The sequence below is a fragment of the Psittacula echo genome (assembly GCF_963264785.1).
Source record: "Psittacula echo genome assembly, chromosome: 13".
NCBI classification, from domain to species: domain Eukaryota; kingdom Metazoa; phylum Chordata; class Aves; order Psittaciformes; family Psittacidae; genus Psittacula; species Psittacula echo.
Window position 1 is genome coordinate 4,747,191 of NC_137749.1, and position 19,337 is coordinate 4,766,527.

The following is a 19,337-nucleotide window of genomic DNA, read 5'->3' on the forward strand; positions in this document are numbered from 1 at the left end:
TGTTAATATTTATTCAGGCTGGTGGTTCTCCATGCTGAAAATTAGCTCCTGCTTTCCCTGCCAGTGACAGAAACAACAGGTTTATGGAATTGTGATAGATTTTGAACTCCATGTGCTGAGGTCCAAGGTGATACTTGGACCTCAAGTAGTTTGATCCAAAATCAGGGGTCATCCAGCAATTTATGGTGTGATTTGTCCCTTTAACAAACCCATTTGGGGTACAAACTCCCTAATAGTGCATTAGTATGACAGCATAGCAGAGCTTTTAGCTTTTCTTCTGAGGCTGCTATTCCTGCTAAGGATAATGATATGGTCCGATCTCCACTCTCATTTGAGTTTCCTTATCATGTCTGTGTTTGCTGAAAGTATCCTCACACTAACATGCTTGCATTTACATTAAACTTGGCACTGTGAGCATTAAAGCAGAGCATATAGTGGTGTATACAAGATAGCTTTGTATGGAATTATTATAATTGCATTTATGTGATGGCTTCTGACATAGCAGACATTGCTGAGTGCTAGTAAGGTCCCAAGCTGCATGTTCACAGGCACATATGGACTGGAGCAGCGGAGTAGATGACCTAATGATATATAGAGACAAGGTACTATAATTTTAAGGGAGCTTATGTACTAAAGGCCTGACCTGATTATCATCCACAGCAAGGTAGAATCAGAGCTGGCCCTGAATTATGTCTGCATGAAACTTCAGTCCTGAGGGAAGACTTAGTACTTGATGACCAATCTGGTGCCCTTTAAAGTCAATAACATGAGCTGTGTCAGGCCTAAAGGACAGGAGATCGAGAACACTCATGTCTTGCTTGACTGAAATAAGTCTGGAGTTCTGTAGTAAGGTCTGTGAGACTTAGCAATTTGTTTGTCCCCTGGGATACCCCAAGTGTGAAAGTGTCTGCTGCTCACAAAAAAGTGAATGTATAATTGCATGACCGGCTGATGAAATCAAAGCAAAATTGCTGGCAGCCTTCTTCCTGCCCTCCCTGTGTTTTTCTAGCATTAACATTCTAGCTTTGTCACCTCTGATCCAGGGGAAGATAAATCTTTCCTTTTTTAAGGAGCAGAAACACTTTCCCTCAGCACACAGAATAATGGCCTCTTCTGTATATTATTCATATTCCTTTCTTTGTACTTGTCATTTCTCTATATCCGTGGTGGTTGTACATCCTATAACTCTTAGTGGTTTTATCGAAGGCCTTTCAAAGAAGGAAGTGAATGGCATAGGAGATGGGCAGAAGATTGTGAAGGCGTTACCTAGGCTGGCATACAAAATGTGCAAATCCAGTAACACCATCTTCTATGGCTGCTGAGCTTTCTGGTAGACAGAGGCCAGTGCTAAAACATCCTTTACAACAGGCTTGTTGTTACTATAACAAGAGGAGACCTGTAGGCCAAGTCTTTCCTCACCTGCTTCTAGACATATTTGGCAGAATAGCATAGAAATGGAGTGGACAATCACTGCAAGCCCACACTGCTTTTCTCTGATCTTTCGCCCCAAAAAAGAATGTGCAGCAACTTTGCCAGTTCTGAGCATCTTAAAGCTGTGAATCAAGTGCCCCAGATTAGAAGGGAGCAGCATGAGGGTGTATAATGATATGTATTAGTGCTCTTTATGTTCAGTGACTGCTGTTTGAACCACTATAATGTACTCATGACATTTCCAACCTTTTCTCCAGATAAGACTCTTGTTTCCACAGATGGCTTTAGCTATAAACAGAATATGCACAGGAGGTTGAAGAAGTTAAGATTGAGGTTCTGTAGCAGCACTAAAGTCTGATCACAGGGGATGCTCTGTGTGTATTCACCTATCCGTGCATGTGCTTGTTTACCCAGTGTTTCAGTTGAAATGTTGTTAGTCTGATACAGACAGTGTTGGGAGTAGCTGCTTCAGCATTTTCTTCAAGCGAATCCTTTGCTGCTGCTGAAGCCTATGCAGTCCTTAATCAGGTGGTTGTGTTGTGCCCTGTCATATGCTATTTAGGTCTAGTGTGTTTCTGCTGCATCAAGCTGAAACAAAATGATTTTCATCCCTGCAGTCAGTAACTGGCTGCATTTGGATAAATTGAAATGACTTTTGGGGAGAGTCATCGAAAAGAAAGGAAAAGACTCCTCAGGAGATGATAAAGGGAATGTGACTTATTCTGGTTTGTAATCCTCACCAAGAGAAGGAATAAGCACAATGAGAGTTACGGATGTATTGATCTATTTTATCTCGTGGGTGGTTTTTTGTGTTTGAAGTGTATAATGACCTTAATATGTGCATCCAGGAATACGCTGTTGCCCCTGGCTTTCACCGACAGCTGGTTTTCTTTTGATACATCCCAGAATCTTCCCACTGATTCCTGCAATATGTCAAAGGAGCTCAGCAGTTTGTTGACCTCTTGAGACTTCACTCTGTTCATTATGGCTTCAAGAGCAGGCTCAGCCTCAAAAGGGTCCTTAAAAGGTCCTTTTGAAATGGCTGATGATAGCCCAAGGGAACTGTTGCCCGTGGGCATGTCCAACAATGGTTGTTGAGATAATATCAATGACCTAATCCAGACCTGGGAAATTAAAGGTATAAAAACTTGGTCCTGCAACTGTACAGCAGTGAAGGGAAGGCTTGTGATTTCTAATGCATGGACATCTGCCTGCTCACTCCTAAGGCAACCCCATCTCCATGCAAAAACTTTTCAGCCTTTTGAAAAGGGCAAAGAGTTTCTTGTTTAAAAAAGTGTCAAGTCACACTTTATTTTGATTGCAGTTGTTATTCCCTTTCTTTCTTGAACGTTTCTATAGGAAAGACCCTTTCTTTGATAGGCTGTCATTAGTATTAAAGATGCTTTGACAGCCCTGTGTGGGCAGAGAAGGAGAAGTTGTTTGAGATGCTCTGCGGCAGTAATTGCTGTTACAATCAGATACTTGGAGTAAGACAAACCAGACAAAAGCGAAAGCAACTTCCAAATGAATTGCTGTCCTAGCTCTTATACCTAATCCTTTGGTGTAACAGTCCTACAGCTGTTGAGGCTCATTTCTCTTACAGTTGATATTTATTCCTGGTTTCCTAGAACAGGAATTGGACACCACTTACCTAATGTGGAAAGACTTTAAGGGGCTCCCTTTGTTGAGATACATTAGTCAAGGCTATCTAGATCCAGCCAAGACAAGTCAGCTTTCTGTCAGTGTATCCCAAAGCCAGAAACAAGGCATCCTGAAGGACGTAAGGAAGGAGCAGGTAACTGAGAGAGGTGTAATCACACGATGGAGACATTGTTTCTCCAATAAGGAATTGTTTAGGGGATGAGAGAAATTACTTATTTAACTCAGCAAATGCTTTTGGACATGAAAACTTCCCAGTCTAAAGAGGACCCCTCATTGTCTTGAGTTTTTATCATCTGGCAGCCTCAGATATCATCTGGCCATGAGTCCAGCTTATTGAAAACTGCATCATTTTTTGGCCTTATTGTTTCTTTTGGAGAACAAAATAAAATGGAAGCCTTTGCACTGTCGTGTGGCATCACTGCAAAACAAGGTCAGACAAGTGAGAAGCTGAAGATCTAGGAATGGATTCAGGGTGTCCTTTCAATCCTGCTAAAGGACAGCAAGGATATAGATGGGTTGGAATTAGAACTGGAACTCAGTGGTGACTCACATTTCTAAATGAAAGAGGAAGGTGAAAATAGATGTGAGAGAAGTGAAACAGGAGTATTACAAGAGGAGATGCAGAGGTATTGAAAGCCAAGAGAAAGTAAATGTGGAGGGACACACATGGAAAAAATCAAGTGGAGAGAAATAAGAAAACCTTGTGTGTGTGGACAAGTTTTATCTGTGTATCTGTGGACAAGTGTATACACGTACATACAAGGTAAAACCACCAGTTTTTGAGGTATTTCTTAATAAATAGGAAATGATATCTGTGTCTCTGTTCAGTCACTTCTGGACAAAATTACAAGTATTTGTTTAAATTACGAAAGAAGTGTCAGGAGGATGAGAGCGGTTTTTTACATAACCCCAAGTCCCTGAGCCGCATCCCATCTGTAATTTATTAGCTTTGCTTTCTCACTCCTGAGCCACGGGAGGTTCCACCACATGCCCTGCCTGCTGACAGTGCCCACCGGCTCCGGCAGGCCAGGTGGTGACCCCATGGAAACCCATGTGTGTTTCATGCATCTCATCCAAGGCCCTTGAGGTCAGCAGGAGTGTTTTTGCTGACTTACTGAAGTCTCAGGGGCTTCAGATCTCTACCTAAATCCACAAACTACCAGCACCTGCCTCAGGGCACAAAGATTTGTGCTATTGCTGGGTACACTTAAAGCATGAAAGAACCCGATTTGGAAGCTGTAGTACAGATCACTGCCAGCATTTACTAGATTAAGACTCAATTCAAACATAAAAGCTAGCAGTTCTGTCTGCTGTATCCCCCTAGACCATCTTTGTAGCATTTCTATAACACTCTTGCATGCAGATTATGACACAAGGTGTGCTTGCTCTGAAACAAAGTCAAGAATAGCAGCAGTGTTAATGTGCCTCAAAATGACTAAATAAAAGTGTGAGGATCATGGTGAGCAAAGCAAGAATCTTTACCAAACATTGGAGTCACAGTATGAGGGACATAAAGGAATCATGTTGCCATAATTCCTATTTTATTCTACAGTTATCTTTCTTAGCTGTCTTTCTGCTTTGTTGATTACAGTTTTGGCACTCTGTGCTAAAACATTGCCCTGTTCAGTGCTGCTCCATGCTTCAAAGACAGAGGGAGAGGAAGCTCATCTAAATGAATGGAAGCACATGCTGTTATAGTACCCACATGGTCAGCAAGCTCCCAACTGTCTGAAAGGAGCTCTCTCCAGGAAAATTGTAACATGCTCCATCCTTGAGTCAACTTAAGTTAGACTAATTAGAGTACAGCAGTCAGTGATGCATCTTTGGGATGAACCACCTGATAATCAGTCTTTTCTTTCATCGCTCGTACAAATACCTACTGTAGTATGTAACATTTGAAACAATTATTTGACTGAATGGCTTCTCTCTTGATGCTTTAATGGCGTTTGCCCCTTCCTTTTTCTAGCAATTGATCTCAGCAGTATTATATTTCTGTAAGGGGAAAGGAAACACAACTCTCATATGGCAAAATTATGTTCATGACAGCTGCTGAAGGGGGGGTGCGGATGGGATTAAAACCACAAAGGAACTGCACAGGAAGATTACTTCAGAACGTTGCTTGGGGTCTAGGTAATAATCCTAATAACCACTGCAAACAGTAAGCGTTTTCCTCAGCACTGCTACTGCTCTGCCAGTTGGGGGAATGTCACAAAAATGCAGCTTAGAGATTTCTTCTTTTTAAGAATAGAAACTGCAAGTAGTAGGGAATATAATCTCAAAGCATTTACTTATCTAAAAAGTGTCTCTGGTCCTATAAAATAGATCTGTGGAGGTGATCAGCTTGTATTTAGCATGTGCAGCTGAATCTACGCTCTGGATTCACCCTGGTAGGTTTTTTGTTTACTCAACACCCATCGCTGTCTCTCTCTTATGCCTCTCTCTGCAAGCATGTGTTGGTGTGAGACAAATGCTTATTCCAACTCACTTCTCAACAGACAGCAAAGCAGACAGTGTGGTGTCTAATGTTTCCTCATATGAGGAATCTAGGAATGAGAGTACACTCAGATACTGATCTTGTAGCAAAGACTTTTCAAGGACTTTACCTAGATGTGATTATGGATCAACTTCTTTTAAGTTCCTTGCAGAGTCCTTGAGATGGATCTTTGGTTACTTTGAATTTCAAATTATGAAAGGCTTAACAAAAAAATATCTAAACCCTGCAATACTTCATGTAAAGTTGTAGGAGTTGGCAACAACTGCTGTGTCCAATGGAATTCTTGAAACTATGTTAAGAGAAGGAAGGTGTAAGCTCAACTGGAGTTATTTGGCACATGATTTTGGTGTTTGCTACCCTGGGACATCTTGTCTCCTATCTTCTAACTCTTCTGATAATTTGAGCTTGATAGCAGTGGGTTTGGCACCTAAGTGGTCCCATAAATGCAATTACCCAGAGCAGAGGGCAAGTAGAGTTTCTGGTGGCCATTGCAAGAGCTATGTTTTGAGCTCCTGTGAGCCTGTTTCAGGTTTAGATACTCAACCCAACCAGTGGATTTGAGAATCCCTCAGTAATATCTGGGCCAGAATGTGACTGTTTCTCTGAAAGCGGGATGAGCTGGAGTTAAATGCAATAGCAGCACTGTGACAGCTTCTGTGAACGTCAGGAGTTTACAGTGTTTATCTTTGCTGAAGGCAGAATGTTAGCAGGTTGTAAATTCAGATTAGGATTCCTCTCAGCCTGGAAGACAAATCCAGATTCTCTGTGTTGTGTAGTTCCCTCCTGCTTTTATTTATATATTTTTTAGTTCTTATTCCTCCTGCCTTTCTTGTAATCCCTTAGCTATTAACATTCAGTGCTTGGAGAAAGCAGCTTTGCCATGAGATATATTAGGAGATTAAAATTACTATCTCTGTGGCTGAAGAATGGTATCCAAGCTTCACAGAAAGCATCTCTCATTTTCTTTTCAAATATATAATGGAATACCTGACGCCTCCAGAGGACTGTAATGCTCACAAAGAGTTAACCACAGAATTCAGGCCAAACCAGACTGGAACATCCTAAAGCACACTGGATTTCTTTTAAGAGGTAAACAAAACCCAGCTGACAGCATCCATCTTGTGCCTTGCAGCTGAGCTCTTCAGAGCTTCCTAATGGATACGAAGCACCTATTCCATTGAAATGAAAGACAGCTGATTTTCCTAGGGTCTCAGGGAGTTTCAGTTATGCAAGAAACACTACAAAAGAACAGCTCCTGTGCAATTTTGAATCCCAGAATTCCTCACTGGCAATGGAAGGGAATTTATGTAATTTTGAGGGACAGTAAAGTCACCAGAATATGCTGTTTTAGGGAAGCTGAATTCAGTCCAATTCAGCTGACAGAGGAGGTTTCAGAAATACTGAAATCTGGCTCAGCTGCTCACAGAATTACACCTATATTCCAGAAGCTTAAGTGTTCTGCTTTGGAGGATTTGGTTTCTGCATTTTCAAGGGAAAATACTTCAATTGTTTTTGTTTTGACATGGCAATTTTTTAAAGTTGTTTCAAATAGATCAGCATGCTGAGAAATGAAAGGAAAAGGGGAAGGAGTGAAGAGTAAGGACGAAATAGCTACAGATGAGCTGTTTGGACATTTTAAAGGGGGTTTATCCTTTTTTGCAAAAGCTGTTTCCTGAGGGCCTTTTCTGGATACTCTGTGAGAAAGAAAATGCCTGAAGGAGAAAAGTGTGCTCTGAGGAGAAGGATCTTCACTTTTACTAATCGTTAGCCCATGTTGTAAATCTAGAAATCAAAGAAAACAAAAGGCTTCCATGAATGGCCCTTTGGGCTGACCTTAATGGGAACCAAATCTGAAATACTACTATCAGCAGTGATTTATTACCTAATAAATTTAGTACCTAAATTCCCAGTTGAGACAGGGCTCTCTTTTGCTGCTTACCTGTGCATATGGCTTGTAAATGAAAACCTCTGTAGCAAAGAGGTGGCCACATAACACAGTGGTGGAAATCTGCTAGAGTAGGATGAAGGCAAATAGAGCTCCGAGGGCATATACAGAGTCATGCTGATACTTGATCCCCCATATTCCCTAAGCAGACCCATAGCTGCTTAATCACACTTACTCTGTCCATGTATTTTGCAAATTAAAGGAGCATGTTTGAAAGGTCAGCATGGCTAACAAGGTCATGTTCTACTGTTCTGCTTTTGGCTTCTCAACTAAGGCCAGCAACGAGGCTTCTAATGAGTATTGTTTTGCCAGGCAGATGTCTGCCCTGTTCATTCAGAGCTGAGCTGAGATCTATCAACTCATTTCACATAGAAAGATGAAAGGAAAAAGATTTACTTAATAAAACAAATCTTGCTTAATTGCCGTGGTTAGTCTCCTGCCTGGATTTTATGGGTTCCTGCAGCTGGCTTTAATCTCCTGATTTACTCTGGGAACAAAGAAGGAAAGGAGTGAACTTAAATCATGGCAGGAAGAAGCTGAAATTTTTTTGGCAGAACTCGGGAAGGTTAGAGGCTTACTGTAAAGTGCAGCCCAGAAACCAGCCACCAGGAGAGGCTGTAATATCTGACAACGTGACCTTTACAGTAGTAATGTCAAGGTCTTCTACTAGTCTGGGCAACTAGGGGAGGATTAGTGAGAAGTTGCAGGAAACATTGAGGCTCCAGAGAAGACTGACCAAAAGGGGTCAGTATTTGTTAAGTTGAAAAACCAACTTGACAAATATAAACAGACAAGGATTTACATTTGGAAATGCAGAGGATTTAGCAAGAGCATCCTTTCCCTTGCCCAGCAGGGTGAGAGACAGCATGCCCACACTCGGCTTGCGTGACCGGGGGACTACATTATAGAGGAGCTGATCCCCTGGTGAGACTGAGCCCACATCTGTCTCTAATATTTACATTTTGAATGCTTCCTAAAGAAAAGTCTCCCAGCACAGCAGCTTGGACAACAGATGTGAGCTGAAGAGCCGGTCTGTATAAAGCAGTGGTCACTGATCTAAAACCAGACTGCTCTCAGATCAAAGTCCAGCCTGCTGACAATAGCATGGCATTTATGAGGAGCACAGAAGATGCAGAGCTCAGTATAAGCCTCTGAAAACAGTCTTACAGGAAACAGAAGGTTTAGTGTCTGAAAAACTACTCCAGATATTATGGAGCTCACCGATTGTAGGAATTTAGCTTTTTATTCTTTAATGCAGCTTTGTCTACCCACACTGCTATGTAGGTTTGACAACTGCTAACCCCACATAGGAGGTACCTGCTACTGCTGAAGGTCCCCCTTCTATCCCTCACTTTGTGCTTCTGCGCTTCCCTGGCACTGCCATTGCTGCTTATTTGATCTTGCTGTGAGCCTTCAAGGCAGCTAAATCATTCACTGATTAATGCTACCAACTTAGCTGGCCAGTGAGTCAGCTGGTGTTAGGGCCAGGCTAAAGGGAGTGAAGAAGCCAGGGGCTCCTAATCAGCTTCATGTGGTGTTAGCCTACCTGTAACTTCAGATTCTTCCTTTGCTGGTGGTTTACTTATCTGTATCACAGCACACCCAGGCAATGCAGCCCTGCTTGGATCAGTGCTTTGAGGATGACTTTCTGTGGGATAAGAGAGGTGATGCTCTCTAGGCTTAGCATACATCAACAAAATCATAGAGCATGTGAAGAACTGTGTGGAGTCCTCAGCAGTCTGCCTCCTCTCTAGCACTGCTGCAGGTAGCAGAACCCTTCCATGGCCATAGCAGTTTTGCAAGATTAAAATTTAAATTTAAATAGGAAACTATAATTAGAGCTCCTGAAATCATAAATCACATCTCCACCTCTGGCTGTTGTTGATTCAATTGCATTTCAGTTACTGTCTTTATCAGCTATGTAGTATTATGTCTAAATACTGCTGAGATTTCTTGTAATTTGAGGATGGTGAAATGGAACAGCTAGATTTTCATCTATACTTGATCAGAATGTATTCATTAGAAGCATCATTTCTGAGTTTGACATGTTAGGAAGATAAGGTGCTAAGTGGAAATCTTTGTATTTAACTGAAAGCTTCAATTTGCAAATGAAATATTTGCTTAAAAGTTGCACGTTTACACAAATGCATTTGCTATGAGTGCTGTGAGATTGTGTAATTAAATGTTTTTACTTGGTCTTGAAAAAAATAAGTAATGATTTTTAGGTGTGCTGCTAGAGACACTTTCTGTAATGTCTTTGAGGTGCTGCTTGTTCTGCGTGCCAGCACAATGTTTTAATTCTCCATTTGAGAGTTTTATAGAGACAGTTACTTGGAGGCAAAGCTGAGGCAGAGATTTCCTGTGTTATGAATTAATAACCTTAGAAGTTCAAGCAAGAAAGTCATTCACTGATCTGGCTAGCATGTGTTCATAAAGCTTCAAAACCCTGTTCAGATGGGGTCCTCTATCTAGTGTGGGATTGAAGCTGACCTCTGGCATTCTGTGCCGTTCTTAATGATGGTCTCTCCTTCATCTTCCCATTGCAAGGTCCGCTTTTGTCAGAAGATCAAAAACTGTGCTTAACTTTCAGCACATAGACAATCAATCAAACTCAAATAAATGAGCTGCTGCTGCCCTTAGGTTTTGTGCATATGTAGGTGACCTGCTTAGCAGGATTCTTAAATGGGTTTTGTTACTGGGCGGTGGACTTGGGGCTGTGATTTAGTTACTACTACCGCAGAGAGCACATAGCTCAAGGGACAGAGGCAATTTAGGGACACCCACAGGAAATACAATAAGTTTTGAGAATAACATTTGAGGGGAAGATTTTGAATCCACTTTGGGTTCATGTCCAGGCTGACAAATTACGGCCAGTGAGTACTTGCAGGTTGTAGAGCTGTGCAGCAAAGCATTTGTGCAAGGCCAGCCATCTGCTCGTGAGTAAGCAGACATGGCAAAGGAGAAAAATTTCCAGTTGGAGTGGGGAACCACACACTAAGGAAACCTGGAGTACTTCAGCTGTTTGTCATCTCCATTTATTGTCACCGTACCTGCTTCCCTTAAGCAAACATGTTAAATGTATATATACTGCCTTGATTAGGTGAGTAAATACAGGAGGCTGTCAAGTAATTTGGCCTTCAGGTCCTCAGGCTCCGGGTTTACCGAGGTAATATAACTTGCAAATTTTTATGTATGAGGTTGGCCCTATTGATTTAAAAAATTAATATTTAATCACAAGCATACAACAAGGTCAACAAATCTTCGGTAAAGAATTAAATAGACTTTTCCTTGCTAGCACTCAAACACCAAGTAAATAAAAATTTAAGTGAAAATATTTGTAGCATGTGTGTACAGACTGCATTTAAAAATGTATGGGGCTCAGTACTGACTTAATTCTAATGCATCCATTGACCTTGTTACGTAAAACTCAATGCCCTTTTAAGAGGGAGAGTTGCAAATTGTGCTTCTGCATATTTATATAGGAAGTTCAATCTTCTGGGTGTTCATACCCTAATTCCAGTGCTAAGTGCAATCACAACATTGATTTTTCTCGCTAAACATAACCTACTTTACTCTGGGATGAAGGGATTTTTTTCCTTTTAATGGGCTTTATGTAATGGCATATGTGAAAACCACTCAACTTAATGCCCCATAGTGTAGTTAATTAACAAAATGGCATTGTACCCGTGGTCATTCATCCTCTGGCAGTGTATTTTACCGCTAACCTTGGCTATGCAAAATGTCTGTCCTAATTAACAGGAGCCCAGGTATTGACTGTGTCAACCTACATGGTGAAAGAGCAGTTTTCAGCTGCTGGCAAAGTTGTAATTCTGTTGAAAATCCAAACATGAGGAACCTCATTTTGACTGATGTTATGACATTTCAGAGCCCATCTCAAGGCACAACTGAATAAAGTGCCTAAATGATCGGTTTTTACTTCTCTCCAGTATATCCTAACGTACATGCAAACATCTCCTAAAATACATACTACCAAAAACATACTGATGGATTTATCCAGATTCCAAGATGGGTGGTAGTGTTTCCTTATTACTCAAATGCTTATTTATTGTTCATTTATTTGAACTGTAATATGCAGGAAAACTTAATGGAACTTAAAGCTTTAATGAACCTTCAGTAATGGATTTGGTTCTCCTTTTACTTTTTCTATTTTCATTTCTGAGTAATTCAACTGAAAGCATTAGAGAGGCATCAGGTTTGTGCTGGTTTTGCTGGAGCAAGACAGTAATCTGTGAAGCTCCATGATGTTTCCTGTTACAAATGAGAGAATTAAGCACTTCTACTTTTATACTGAGGAAAAAAAATGTTTTCTTTTTCAATGCCTTTCACTAATTGTGCTTTGTCTCGCTGTTGGAAAACTGCAACAAGAAGACAAAAACTCTCAACCATTCATGACTATATTTTTAAAGTGTTTTAGTGTCTAAAGATGCAAAAAGACAGTTTTTTACAAGGAACTTAAGTGCTGAGTCCTCATAAATGTCAAGAAGATATCGACATCTAACAAGATGATGATATCTGCTCAATAACTAACAGTTTGTGTTGCATAAGTACTTCTTAAGAATACAATTTTTCACCATGCTTTAGCATTTTTGCTATGGGGAAGCCAGTTCCTGCTGGGTAGAGGCCATGATAACTGTACTCTGACAGTATGAAGTTAAGCAGCCCTTTGCCTTCACCATCCAAGGCTGAGGCCAAGCTACTCACATAGCCATGTACTCCTAACTGTCATCCTTCTCCCCATACTCATGGTCCTGTGTGACTGGTGGGGTGGTGGAATTTTGTCCCTCAGTGTCTTTTGAAGAGAAAAGCTGTAGAAGTATCTCTCTTCCTTATTCCTGATACTTTGTAATAGAACTGAAGATCAGCAGTTAAGCATTCTGTACCCAAATAACTTCTTTGCTGGGAGATCTTTATACAAATGCTCCTTAATAAAGGAAGTGCTCTGTAATTAATCCTCCATTCAGTTACTGCTGATGTCATTGGCAATATTAGCATCACTAGATAATGCCTGATAACTTTTGCACAGGCTTAACAACTAACAGCGGCAGAAGTTTGTATCCTATAAGAACATCTCCAAGTTACAAAGTCTTGTCTTAACCAACAGCTCTATTCTCTCTAGGCCGGAGATTTCAAATGGAAATTGCCTTTGGAATCCTCAAAGGGAATTGCCAGGCAGAAGAGCAACAACCTGTCCGCTGATATCCAGAAGGATATCATATGGGATAAAAATGGGTTATTTAAAAAACTGCAATGAAGTATTCCTCTGTGCAGTGATGTAGCACAAGTTTGTCTTGATACAGATGAACAGAACCTTCCTGAGTCTTTTGTGTTGGGATGGGTTTCTCTTTGGAAAAACTTATTGCCAGAATAGAGAAAAGAATCTTGAGTCAGAAGATCATGGTCCTGAATGACTCTCTTGTAAACTTTTTCCAACTGCTGTTTCCAACAGGGCAAAGGTGAAGAAAGGTGTAAATGTTCTCAGTGCAAAGACAAGTGACCCCCGGCAGTGGGACGTGAAACAAGAGGTGGGGAATGGTGGAAAGCATTCGACCACAACTGTTATTTGTCAAAGGATAGCACCAAGTTCAAGGAACAGGTATGAAACCTCATATTCTCAGCACATTAAGCTCATTTATATCCATGATACCATTCATTGGTTGAAAGACTTAGGGCTCATATTACCGCTACTCATAGCCATTAAAACTGTAGCCTGGAAATCTGGAGACACTTACGGTAACTACGGTACCATCTGCTGATCTATAACAGGGCATCTCAATTTCCAAGTAATAAAGTTCATCAGTTTAAATTAAAAAATGAATAGAATAGACCTACATTGGAAGGAGGGACCGGAGGAGTGTCATTTGGCATGAGTATGAATATCCTTAATTTTAACGGCTTTTACTGAACATTATTTTTTTGGCTTGATAGTTTTGACCTTGTTTCTCTGCACATACCACAGCCTCTGTGGTTGGTTCATCAAGCAAGCAATGAATTCTTCTACAGTGAACCACTCCAACTTGCAAGCATTGGTACAGGATAATTCAAACCTTTCAGTATTTAGTGTCTTACATGTAACACAAAAGTATCCCCTTTTGCAAATGGTTACTTCTTGCAGAAATGGAGGTTCCTGTGCTAAGCCATATACTGGTAACTGTCAGAGACAAAGCAGTGCACTCCAGGGAGCGCTGGTATGAACTGGCCTGCCAGTGCCTGCCTTCGTGTTTCACATGTTTTACTGCGACTTGGTCTGGTTCTTCCCAGACATAAAAGCAGTGCTTTTTTGGTAAGTATTGTCTTCCACAGTACATAGTGAAGTCATATATTGCTGCTTTCAGTGGAAATTGGTTTGCTCTTGATGGGTATCATCTTAACGAATTCTCACAACACTGCTGTACGTTAGTCCACACAGAGTGTTTTCATTGCACAGATCTGACCAGTGCTTCCCTTATTATTAGCCTCGCACCCAGGCTTATTGAAGAGTATCATAAAATCTTTGGTGGATGCTGGGTTGGTTATTGCTTTCCTATTCAGTTCATTTGTACTGTCTTCAGGCACAGAAAACCTGGGCAGATTTTAACATTTGTATTCTGTGCCCAGTCAGAGTGCCTGGGAAATACTAGACTCCTGTAAAGTACAGGAGAGCTCACTGATTCAACATATTTACACTGGATGTCATTGCAGTTAGTGAAATTTTCAGTGGATAGTTAGGGGTGGGTACTGGTTTTGCATGGAAAGGTTTTGGTAGCAGTACAGTGTGGTGAGGTGGCTACAGGGGCAGCTTCTGAGAGGTTGCTAGAGGCTTCTTCCATGTCTGATAGAGCCATTGCCAGCCAGCTCCAGGACAGACCCAACACTGACCAAGGCTTGAGCCTATCACTGATGGTGGTAGCACCTCTGGAATAAGGTATTTAAGAAGGAGCAGGAGGAAATGCAGAGAGGGGGTTGAGAATATGTGAGAGGAGCAACTCTGCAGACACGAAGGTCAGTGAAGAAGGAGGTGTTCCAGGTGCCAGAGCAGATTCCCCTGCAGCCTGTCGTGCAGACTATGGGTGAGGCAGGCTGTCCTCCTGCAGCCCATGAAGGTCCATGGTGGAGCAGATATCCATTTGCAGCCTGGGGAGGGCCCCATGCCAGAGCAAGGGATGCCCAAAGGAGGCTGTGACACTATGGGAAGCTCGTGCTGGAGCAGCCTCCTAGCAGGACCTGTGGTCCCATGGAGATAGGAACCCTTGCTGGAGCAGGTTTGCTGCAGGACTTGTGACCCTGCGGGGGATCCGCACTGGAGCAGTCTGTTCCTGAAGGACTGCACCCTGTGGAAATGGAAAGGAAAAATATATTGTTTAAACCGGCCCAAAGTAAAAAACAAAGCAGTTTGAAAAGGAGGACGTAGCTTTAGAACAGCATGGAACTCTTGAGTGTATTTGCAATTGCGGAACTGTAATAGTCAGGTTATCAAACCCCAAATTAAATCTTCTCAATCAAATTTGCATGAACTCTAATTAAGCCATAAAAATATTTTTAGTACTAATTACAGGAATAAAAGTCAATGTTTCAGTGCTTCTTTCATTTGTGTATGTAAATAGTTTCTGTCTTCTGAAAGCATGACAAACCTAGGCTTGAATGAAACGTCTATGTGCAAGGAAGAGCTGGATAGGGAAACCTGGGCATGTGTGTACTGAGATCCCAGTGGGAAAGCATAGATGTTGTGGGCATACAGTTACAGAGATTCTAAGTGTCACTTGGAAGCCCTCTTTGCAGAGCACAAATATTCTATTAAGCTAATTTAATTTGGTTGAGAATTGCAGGTCCCTAATGGGATCTTTCTGTGCTGCCACCAGCTTTTTCAGGCTGGTTTAGCAGTGCAGTTCATTTGGGTGATGTGCAAGCTGTAGCGAGGTCAGCGTTGATGTGAGGTGCTGTTCTGGAGTTCCAGCATCAACACAGGCTAATCTGCTGCAGCAAACTCAGCCAACTCATAAATATCTTGGCTAATTTAAGCAGAGGGAGGTGTTTTCCACTGTCTTTGCAAAGGAGCTTCTGAAAATCAAGTAAATGAAAGGTTGTAGTTCTTGGATGCTTTATGAACATTCACACAGCTTGTTAGGATGATGATGGCGTGTTATTTTTCTTTCCATGACCAGCTATGTCTAGCACAGCTCAGAGAATCAGCTTAGCAGGAAAGGAGAATGAAAAATCTTCTATAGCTGTGCCCTATTCTTCTGTTGCAACCAACAGGAGTAATTTGGCTCTCTCTTTCAATTGTCACAGGTCCCCAGCTGGTTGTGGAGCAAGTCAGGATATTACTTAAATTCATAATAGATTCTCAGTGCACTGGAGTGCTGCCTCCTACAAAGTATTTTGCAGTAGCCAGATAAAACTGTATCCAGGATTCATTCTGGGCATAATGGGGAGAGTGACCTGTGGAGTTGTTAAGGACATGAACAGGAAATTCTGGCCTTTCTCTTTGTGCTCTTACTTACTTGGGAATCTCCCTGATGTACCATGGAGAACCATTGCATTCTTTCCCCTTCATGTCCTAGAAACAAATGCCCATACTCAAAAGTATTCTTTGCCTAGTTGCTTTTCTTTTCTTTTGCATATTTCTACTCTTATTAGTCTATGGATATAATTACATTGTAAGCACTTTGAAACAAGCAGTTTATATCTGAATGTCGCACAACTTAGCATCTAATATACCTTTCACGTTATTTAAACAATAAAATTCAAGGGACATATTTTAGATACATCATAACAATAACCATTGAGCATTTTGAGAATTTAAGTGTAACTTCTGTTTCTTTTGATTTTGTGCTGCTAAAGCCAACAGCCATAGCTTCTGAACTTAGATCTATTCAAAAAGACTTTAACACTACAGCAAGTAACTGCAAACAGCTGGAAATCAGCAATGTTTGTGTGCCTCATAATGCAATTTGTGCTGAGATTCAAGTAGCTATTGATGAGGATAACAACAGTCTTGATTAGTGAAAACAAGTCTTAGACTGCTGCTTGGTCACTTGTTTTCCCTTGTTTCTTATTCTGGGGGAAAGCTGGTAGGTGTGAAATGTATCCTCAGGGTGGATCAAGAGATATTTTTGGTTATCATTATAACCATTCCCATTCCTAGTACTACCTCTGGTTCCAGCCTAAGGCTTATGTGGTTGATTTATGATGTACCACATCTTCCCTGAGAACAGCTTCAGTGAAAGGACTCGTATTTGCTGTGTAGTTTATTTTGGATTGCCACCACAGGGTACAGGAACTGTTCCAACACAGAGTAAGGGTTATTTTCAACCAAAGTCATTTTCATTGTCTTTTTTTAACAGCATACCTCCACCAGCTGGTATGCTGTCAAACATGGGGATGAGACAGACACATTAAGAGTAGGAGCAAAGAGTAGAATCAGGCTAGCTTCTCTGCCAAAGCCAGAGCATCCTGTAACTACGGTATCAAGAACTAAGAAGCAGCAACTGAAGCTAATCTAAGCCTAACTCCCCTTGCTCCTTCAGACCTGGAATTGTGCTGGGACAAGCTGCCTTCAGTCTGTTCTTAGGCTGATGTTTCTGCCCATGGATGCTATACTTTGTTTGTGGAAGGATGGAGTCACCCTGCACTTTTGATTCCTGTCAGCCGGGTAGAGAAATGGAGTGTGGGAGAGCAAAGAGGCATTTAGAAAAACTGACATAATGGAAAACTGCTGTGATGTAGCACTTTATCCTCTTGGTCCTGAACCTTTTGAGAGGCCCATGTGCTTACAGCTCTCCAGCCATCTGTCTGATAAAGAGACAGACTGGGGAAGAGTGCTTCCCAATGTTGTGCTTATGTTTCAGACTGTCACAATCACTTATTCCCCCTCACCACACATGCACACATTTTTGGGGGTTGTTTTTTTGTTTTCCTTTTTGTTTTAACAGTCTGGGTATCATTGCATTCACATGGAGACAGCTAATGATCTTACCACATTGCATTTCATATCATCGGGGCATGGAGAAAAGCAACGAAGCTGTTACAATTCCGTGCAGGTCCCTCCTCTGTCTGGCAGCACCATATGCTGCCAAGGGATGTCAGTGAAGTGAATTCTCTTGTGATTGAAAAATGAAAGTAAAGCGTATGTGTACGACAGGCTCAGACTTGAAAAACTGGAAGTCGTGCAGCGTGTGTGGCTGGCTGTACCTGAAGACGGTCAGTCTGTGCCCAATATATGGACACAGAGAAGAGTATTCACACATTATGACCAGGATAGATGTCATTAATTCTCTAGAATCTGGGTCATCTTTCCCTGGCACAGTGGTTTGCAGAGCTCAGCAGTGTGGCAGTGTAGCCTGCTGACCTCAAAACCATCCAGTCTGAGCAGAGGACAGGATTTTCACAAGGACTCAGAGGTTTGGTGTTGGTTTACAGCCAGCTGAATATGAGCCAGCTTGTGCCCAGGCAGACAAGAAGACCAACAGCAGCCTGGCCTGTATCAGCAACAGCGCAGCCAGCAGGGCCAAAGCAGTGATTGTCCCCCTGTACTGGGCACTGTTGAGGCCGCATCTTGAATCCTGTGTTCATTTATTTCATACAAGAGAGATACTGTGGTGCTGGAGCGGGTGCAGAGAAGGGCAATGGAGCTGGTGCAGGGCCTGGAGCGCAAGTGTGATGGGGAACAGCTGAGGGGCTGGAGAGGTTTAGTCTGGAGAAGACAAGGCTCAGGGGACCTTGCTGCTTTCTGCAACTACCTGGAAGGAGGTTTGTAGTGAGGTGGGGTCAGTCTCTGCTCTAAGTAACAAGCAATGGCACAAGAGGAAATGGCCTCAAGTTGCCCAGTGGAGGTTTAGATTGGATATTAGGAAAAAAATCTTCACTGAAAGAGTTGTCAAGCTTTGGAACAGGCTGCCCAGGGAAGTCACCATCCCTGGAGGTATTTAAAAGATGTGTAGATGTAGCACCTGGGGACATGGTTTAGGGGTGGACTTGGAAGTGCTGGGTTAAAAGTTGAACTGGATGATCTTAAAGATCTTTCCTAACCTAAAGAACTCTATGATTATGGCCTCCTGAGTATTTTGTTTTAAGCATCATGTGTATTTTGGTGCAAATTAGTTGCAGTCTTTTAGTCTGCTGGCAAATTACCAGCAACCCTCAGAGCTTCCAAGGTGAGTGATTCTTGTGATGTGCATCTGTCTGGTTAAAATGACACATGGGAATGCATGCATGCAGCTGTCAATAACAGTATCAGGAGTAACATATAATATAGCTAAGCCTGTATCTACTGCTTTAAAGATCCTTTCCCTTCACTCTTTCTTTTCTGATTTCCCAAATAATTTATCTCTGTCTGCTGTCTTTGCATTTTAAGATTTCACTGTATGTTAGGATGCCTGTTTCAGGTCAAATTAGGGCACAGATATCTCCATCGTAGAGTGTAAGTGCCAAAGACACACTGGACATCTGCACATATGGTGGAGGATCAGCCAGCTGTGCCTTGTAACAATAACTTTTCTAGGGCACAGAAGACTAGGGTTAGAAGGTTGCATCCCAAAGGAGCCTTTCATATGGCTCCTCTCTTGCAGCTTTGAATGTCAGGAGTGTTTATTAAAGCCCTGAGCTTTGGAGGGAGGAAGGGTGAAGAATGTCTCTCGTGTCTCTTTCAGGAGCAGGCTGTCTGCAGGAAGGAGGCGGATGCTCCGTTGCTGTTGCCTCACTCACTCTGTCTGCCGCAGTGTCTAAGCAAGTGTCTGCCTAAACTGTCTTGAGAGGGAATATTTGTTTCTTACACCTTCGTGTCTTACCAGGTACTTGTCAGAGCAGGGC

The 19,337-nt window shown here is 41.9% G+C and overlaps 1 protein-coding gene across 2 annotated transcripts in view; it reads left to right on the forward strand.

The window, feature by feature from the left end:
• TMEM132C (transmembrane protein 132C) overlaps positions 1-19,337 on the forward strand; it is a gene marked incomplete at both ends in the record, with an annotated part of 209,049 nt that overhangs the window by 104,079 nt on the left and 85,633 nt on the right. For both annotated transcript variants that reach the window (XM_080628701.1, XM_080628702.1), the window contains one exon: positions 13,000-13,146. In XM_080628701.1, the coding sequence (XP_080484827.1) occupies positions 13,000-13,146 (147 nt within the window). The remainder of the gene's footprint in view (positions 1-12,999; positions 13,147-19,337) is intronic.